Consider the following 7,567-nt stretch of genomic DNA (forward strand, 5'->3'; position numbering starts at 1 on the left):
ATATATATATATATAGTATATGTATATATATATATATATATATATATATATATACTATATATATATATATATATATATATATATATATATATATATATATACTATATATATATATATATATATATGTACATTTATAATACACATATATATATGTAGTGTGTGTGTGTAGATATATATGTATAAACGCCATGTTAATTTACCTCAATTAATGAAATACATAAAAACTTAACTAATGCCTTTTGAATGTTTATTCATTTAGTTTTTAGTGTTATTTGCCACTGAAATTTAATTTATTCTGAATAATAATAATAATAATAATAATAATAATAATAATAATAATAATAATAATAATAATAATAATAATAATAATAATAATAATAATAATAATAATAATAATAATACAAGTTAAAAGGTGCTCCAGGCTATGTGTCATTTCCTGGTAGGAAAATTCATGGAGACTTGAAGGTAAGCCATATTAATATGTTGCAAGATTAGTTTAACTACGAACTAACTGTAATTATAATTTAGTTTCCATTACTGACAACCTCCAAAAACTATTGTAAATAAAAAAAAATAAATCATTCTTTTAATTAGGATGTTTTCTTCACTAACAAGGGTCTAACTTTACTAGGTGACTGGAATATCGGATTTGGCTTGATATATGTACATTCAAAACATAAAGAATGCAAAATTACAAAAGAAACGAGTCGAGTCGAAAATAACGGCAATATAACTACAGTATTCATGGTACGAGGAAATTTAAAAAATCTGGAACCTGAACCATCATATATATATATATATATATATATATATATATATATATATATATATATATATATATATATTATATATATGATGGTTCAGGTTCCAGATTTTTTAAATTTCCGTACTACGAGCTTTCGAAGATATACAGTCGTCTTCATCAAGTACAATACAGCGGTACCCGATTAAGTAGACCGTTTGTCTTCGAAAGCTCGTACTATGGAAGTTAAAGAATCCTGGCGGAACCTAAACCATCCAGTCTTATTGAGGATTAGATGAGTAGTATGAATAAAATATAATATATATATATATATATTATATATATATATATATATATCCACTAAGAAATCACAAAAGTAAGCACGTGATTTTGTTTATTAGCTGAAGCCACAGGGAAAATTCAAAAAAGAAAAGACAGAGTGCCAAGTACTTTCGTGTATTTAACACATCTTCGGGGCACAAAAGTAATATAGAACATAAAAACTAGTGAGCAAGAAAGCTCTTGCAAAAGCAAAGTGAAGAAGAAGAAGAAAAAAAAATTATATATATATATATATGTATATATATATATACATATATATATATATATATACTATATATATATATATATATATATATATTCCAATAACGACATGAATAATGAAATCCCCAGTCGGGGTCGCTGACAGTAAAAATGCAGTGCCATAGACTAATGTTAACCACTTACAAAACTCATTTTGTTGTTAACTGCATTATCTCCAACAGCAAGTGCAATCTATCCACGGCCTGCAAATGCATTCGGCAGCCTTCACCAGACTGCTGTTGCATCCCAAAATGCTCGATGCCTGCGAGGATATAATGGACACCGAGAACATTCTCCTGCACCATACCAAGGCCCACACTAAACCCCCTGGGACTGGGTCGCCTTTCCCTATGCACCAGGTCAGTATGGGTCATATTTCTCATTACATGACATTTTCTTAATAGGAATAGCACTATTTCCTTAATAGGAATAGCAGCTTCCTTTGGGAATGTTTTGCTTTGTGCAGTTACCTGTCATCATTGTTTTCAGTTTTTCTTTGATTTTTCCTAATTTTTTGTATTGAATGGCATTGAATTGAATATGGAATTTAGGCCAAAGGCCAAGCACTGGGACGGACCTATGAGGCCATTCAGCGCTGAAATGGAAATTGACACTAAAAGGTTTGAAAGGTGTAACAGGAGGAAAACCTCAAAGCAGTTGCACTATGAAGCAATTGTTGGGAGAGTGTTAAGGAAAGTGGGATGGAAGAAAGAGAATATGGAAGGAGGTACAGTAAAATGAACGAAAGGGGTTGCAGCTAGGGGCCGAAGGCACGCTGCAAAGAACCTTAAGTAATGCCTATAGGGCACTGCATGACGGCACTACCCATCTACCCGGTACTTTTTTTAAGATTTGCATGAATTTTTATAATATCAGCACGTTTAGCTCCGCGTAAATTTTGTCTTTTTATTAGGGTGCTGAGTAATATCAGAATGAAATTTTTAAATATCCAGACTCACCTATACACTGTACCTAGGTATGTGTGATCATGCTAGGTACGTAGAACGAAAAACAATTTTAATTCAATGAAGAATTATCCGGTGCAATCTAGCATTATTTAAGATTCTTTGCAGCGTGTCTTCTTATAGCTGCAACCCCTTTCGTTCCTTTTACTCTACCTCCGTTCATACTCTCTTTCATCCATCTTACTTTCCTTAACCCGCTCCTCAACTGTCAAGTTCCGTTTCAGCGCTGATTGACCTCATAGGTCTCCGTGCTTGGCCTTTGCCTAAATTCTATATTCAATTCATTTCATTTCAGTTCACTGAAGAATTGATCTTGATATAAGAAAAACTCCAGGTTGATTGTTTCATTCCATCTCGTATAAAACTCGAATTCACGAATATCTAGAGCACTGTCATCTGTATTCTCATCATTTCCCGACAGGATTACCACTATTTCCCCTTCGAGAATGACTCCATGATCGCTGTCTTCGTCAGCATGGACGCAGCTGACCCCAAGAACGGGGGCCTTTGTGTCTACCCGGGTTCTCACAAGCAGGGGCCCCAAGAGGACTGCAGCAACGCTCCAGGGTGGCACTATTTGAGCCAAGAAAAATTCCCCATCAGTAAAGCAACTCCTCTCTCCTTGAAGCGCGGACAGGTACTAATTATGTTCATTCTTTAGTCGAATTTTTCTAGTGTACATTTATGTATATCCCGACCCTTTGCATATCGCTTACTCCAAACTTTGCTCAAGTCGTTCCAAGGTTGTTCTGGGCCTATTTAATTCGTGAAATATGTGTACCTTGACTGTAGATCTTGAATCTTCATTTTGTAATGCTACTCGACTTAAAATTCTCCCTCTAAATTCTACTTTCTCTTTCATGCGCTTGGTTTTTCGCCTAGTTTCGTAACTTCAATCATTTTATTGTGTCGGTTGCATAATTTCTAATCACGAGTCTTTGATATTTTCTAACCCATAAGCTGAAATTTTCTGTTTAAGAGGAACCAGATAACTCCCTAACACCATGCTGATGCAGGAGGAAAGGAAACCTTTTCTTTTTTCAATATTATTACTGAGGTTGGGTGAGTTATTGTACACCAAACACAATTTCATGTTCCTTGTCATTACCAGGTATAAAAGCATTTGAACGACTCCTACCAAAAGTTCCATCGTCCCTTTCTCATGACACCTTGTGTCTGAGGACTGTAGTCTTTCTTCTGTGAAAATCATCTCTCTTTTGAATCTTGGTTTAGCGTTTACTACTTCCTCTCCTCAGCCATCTAGTCAAGAGAACAACCTGGTCAGACCCCAAAGCCACTCCTTCTGCTACTCATGCGTCTCTCATATCGGCTACAAAATATCATATTCTTGTTCTGAAAACAATTTTATGTCCTTTGCACAATTAAATTCCAAGCCATTGTTGTGTTGTCTCCGTTGGGGCCTAGTGTCGTCTGTGCACCTCATGCGGATCACTGTATGCATTACTTAAAGTTCTTTGCAGCATCCCTTCGGCCCTTAATGGTAACCTCTTTCATACCTTTTACTGCACTTCCATTTATACTCTCTTTTTTCCATCTAACTTTCCACCATCGTCTAACAATTCATTCATATTGCAACTGCGAGGTGTTCCTTCTGTTACACCTTTCAAGCCTTTTCACTGTCAATTTCCGTTTCAGCGCCGAATGACCTCATAGGTACCAGCGCTTGACCTTTGGCCTAAATTCTATAATCTGTTCTGTTCAAGCAACTCTTGGAAGCCCGACTTCTCTTTTCTATCCTATTGCATCTTTATTTACTTCCCTGGTAAAGATGCCACACCCAGCTACTGTTCTTTTTCAGCTCCTGATCTTCCTACTTTGTCTTCTCATGTCTTTTCCTTTTCCCAAAACTTTCAGCTCATGCGTATTTCTGCATGATTCCATAAAATGTTTGTTGATTAGCTTTTTTTCTAATTCTGTAGATATCCTTCCTTTTGCAAATACGTGTTGACTGAGCTCATCTTGGTGCTTTAACTTCTACCATTGCTGGAATTATCAGACTTTTCTCAATTCTGTAACGCCCTGGCTCTAATTCTTTTCCTTTCCTAGTTTCAGTGAGACTTTTGTAAGGCAAGATGTACTGGAGGCCCTATTTTTTATCTGTTAGACATCTGGTCATATGTGCAAGACCCTGGAGAATTTTAATACCTTACACCCTTCTCTTATATTTCTTGGTCTTCCTTAGAGTTCTTTTCTGTCACCTTCTCTTTCATCAGCGACCTGGTCCATTCTACTATTCATACATTGGTCAATTTTTTCTACCCTTCATACTTATTCTTCCTTTATCTTCCAGACACTTATTGTTTCAAACAGTTAGTATCCAATTGCTATTTCCTCTGTCAGTTGTAATCTGGTGAGCATATGTACACGAGGACCTAATTACTGAGTTCAGTTCACTGTTTCCAATACAGTCACTACTCGTTTGGTTCTTTGCATTTGCCCGTTCGATTCTGCGACACTTTTTAGGTAATTCTGATCTAGCCTGTCTTGGGGAGATCACTTAGTGTAGATGACTACCTGTGTAAAAAAAAAAATCTTTAGGTTTCGTAAGTTCTTTTCTTCGACCCATAATGAAAGTTTTAAGCACGGCCTAGACTGTGGCTTTAAGTTGGCCTTCGTATGTGAGTTTCTCCACGTAAAATCTCTATTTTTGTGTCCGTACTCAGCAGATCTTTAGAGATAAGGTTGTTAGTTCCACACCCATTTTCTAGACTCCCAGCTTTCACTGGTCCCCATTCATAGTTGGGTCGACTGGTTGGCGGCGGTGGCCTGTGTGAACCATGGCTCTATGTGACTGTTGAAAAATAATAATGATGCATTGTGAACAATTCTTTGTGTGTCTTACCTCGATATATTGAAAAGGTGCTGTGAATCACGAGGTAATAATTTCAATAAGAGGTTATGCTTTATGGTTGTTTTATTTATTATAAGTGACGTTTGGTACATTTCTCGTGCAATGATTACCGTAGAAAGTTTGCAAGTGTACTTGTCGCAGGACCAGAAGTGCATTAATGTTAAAGGAATAGTGAGCATCTGCCCTATGAATCATAATGGAATGTAACTCTGAGTAATTACTGAATCTTCTGATATGATTATTTAGGATTTCAAAAGGTGCTTTCCAAACAACTTATATCAAAATACAACTTAAAAAGAGAACTGAACAAAACCTTAACCCGGAATGCAACTGCCTGCATTTGTCAATGCCTAATAAACTTTTCCCTAAACACTCGCCCCACAGATCGTGGTGTTTTCCTATTTGCTGATTCACGGGTCATACGACAACACGAGCGACCGCGTCCGTCGGATGTTCCTGATCCAGCTGATGTCCGCCGACGACACTCCTCTGGCAAAAGTGCACCAATCGGACTGCCAAAGGATGGTCTTACGGGGAAAGTGCATCTCCAGGGACGCCGACATCAAGAAACGCCACAAAGAGTTCACAGAGATGGAGAGAGCGTCAGGAGCATATTAGTTATGCGTTTGTTGGGAGACATTTTTGTTTATAGGCTCTTTTTGGTGTTCATAAAAGACACGATCATCTCTTTTTCGAAAGCTTTGATTCGTGAGAACAAATGATTCGAAACACATGATGCTTTTCCTGAATGTACTTACTTTCATGTTCAATTTTAGGGGAGAAAAGACAGGAATAAATATCTATTTGTAATTTTTTAGCCACGGTTAGTTTTTACTTCTGACGGTCCAACACACACACACACACACACACACACACACACACACACACACACACATATATATATATATATATATATATATATATATATATATATATATATGTGTGTGTGTGTGTGTGTGTGTGTGTGTGTATGTGTGTGTGATTATTATATATATATATATATATTATATATACTATATATATACTATATACTATATCTATATATCTATTATCTATATATATATATATATATATATATATATATATATATGTGTGTGTGTGTATATATATATATACTACACAATCAGATGAGAGCATTAAAAAGGGTCCAGGAATCCACCAAAAATAGTGAAGAATATTTTATTATGGAACGTTTCATACTGCTTCAGAGTACATCTTCAGCCTGTAATTATAAATTGTGACAATTTAATTAATAGTAAAATAATACATTAAGGCTAAAACATCAAGATAATAAGTTAATTAAAAACCTTAGAGAACATTTAAAACAAACAATAGACTAAAACTTAAAGAAATATATTAATTAAAATTTGCAGAAACATTTAAAACAAATAATGAGAGGACAAGTACAAGTACCCTAAGTACAAGTAGAGAAGGGAATGATTTGAAAACTCAGTTCGGCCCAGATTTCAGTTATGCTAAATCACAGTTTTATTTTATGCCATTAGACCATTACAAAGTTCTCTTTCCAACTCCTTCTCTGAATTATTCTGAGTGGTAGGACTTCTTCCTAACAAGGACCATCCAGCCAAAGTAACGAGTAATGAAGTAGCTTTTCATTGTCGCGTCTCTCAGGATCTCATTATTGCTAGGAAAAGATTAGTAAATTTAAACATAATAAAAGTTTCTGATCCTCTGTATCATCTCTGTAATGGTGTTTTCTGGATTCACTGAAGTGTATCGTTTATATTTTCTTAAATTTTATTTTGGTTGATTTTATTGGCCTTCGTAGAAACTCTCCTGGTAACTTTCATATTATAAAAATCGTAATCTGAACATTTCTGCAGTCAATTTTCCCCGATCAGCCTCTCTTTATCGTTTCATGTACATTATTTTAATGATGTAGACCTACTGGAAAACTTTGGCTGTCCTGTGAAGAATTTGCTATTCTTATGGTAATTTTCTGTTATCTGAAGGCGATTTCATTTACTATTCATCCTTTGAACATTCTTAACAGATGATAAGGCCATCCATTGTAAGTGTTGCATGCTGGAATATAGTAACCTTTTTTTTACGATCTTTTCCTTTACCTATTTTCTTCTGGACAGACAGAGAAATTATAACTCCAGTAAGAGTGACATAGCTCCATCAAACACCGCTACCCATGGAGTATGGACAGCTGTGTCTTTTCACCAGAATCGGATGGTTGTTATTGTATCCCGTAACAAACAACGGCCATTGCACTGAAGCCTTTGTTTTTTTGTATGGTGCTTTTACGTTGCATGGAACCAGTAGTTATTCAGCAACGGGACCAACGGCTTTTCGTGACTTCTAAACTACGTCGAGAGTGAACTTCTATCACCAGAAATACACATCTCTCACACCTCAATGGAATCCCCGAGAATCGAA

General features: G+C 35.6%; 1 protein-coding gene across 3 annotated transcripts in view; it reads left to right on the top strand.

The window, feature by feature from the left end:
• LOC135209033 (phytanoyl-CoA dioxygenase, peroxisomal-like) overlaps positions 1-6,059 on the top strand; it is a 9,347-nt gene extending 3,288 nt beyond the window's left edge. Inside the window, exons 3-5 of one of the 3 annotated variants that reach the window (XM_064241576.1) lie at positions 1,507-1,683; positions 2,711-2,926; positions 5,546-6,059. In XM_064241576.1, coding sequence (XP_064097646.1) covers positions 1,507-1,683; positions 2,711-2,926; positions 5,546-5,779 — 627 coding nt within the window. In that variant the 3' untranslated portion in view covers positions 5,780-6,059. The remainder of the gene's footprint in view (positions 1-1,506; positions 1,684-2,710; positions 2,927-5,545) is intronic. The other 2 variants (XM_064241577.1, XM_064241578.1) reach the window with 2 other exon arrangements.
• Positions 6,060-7,567: the final 1,508 nt, after the last annotated feature.

The sequence above is a fragment of the Macrobrachium nipponense genome, chromosome 37 (genome assembly GCF_015104395.2).
Source record: "Macrobrachium nipponense isolate FS-2020 chromosome 37, ASM1510439v2, whole genome shotgun sequence".
In the NCBI taxonomy this organism is placed as follows: domain Eukaryota; kingdom Metazoa; phylum Arthropoda; class Malacostraca; order Decapoda; family Palaemonidae; genus Macrobrachium; species Macrobrachium nipponense.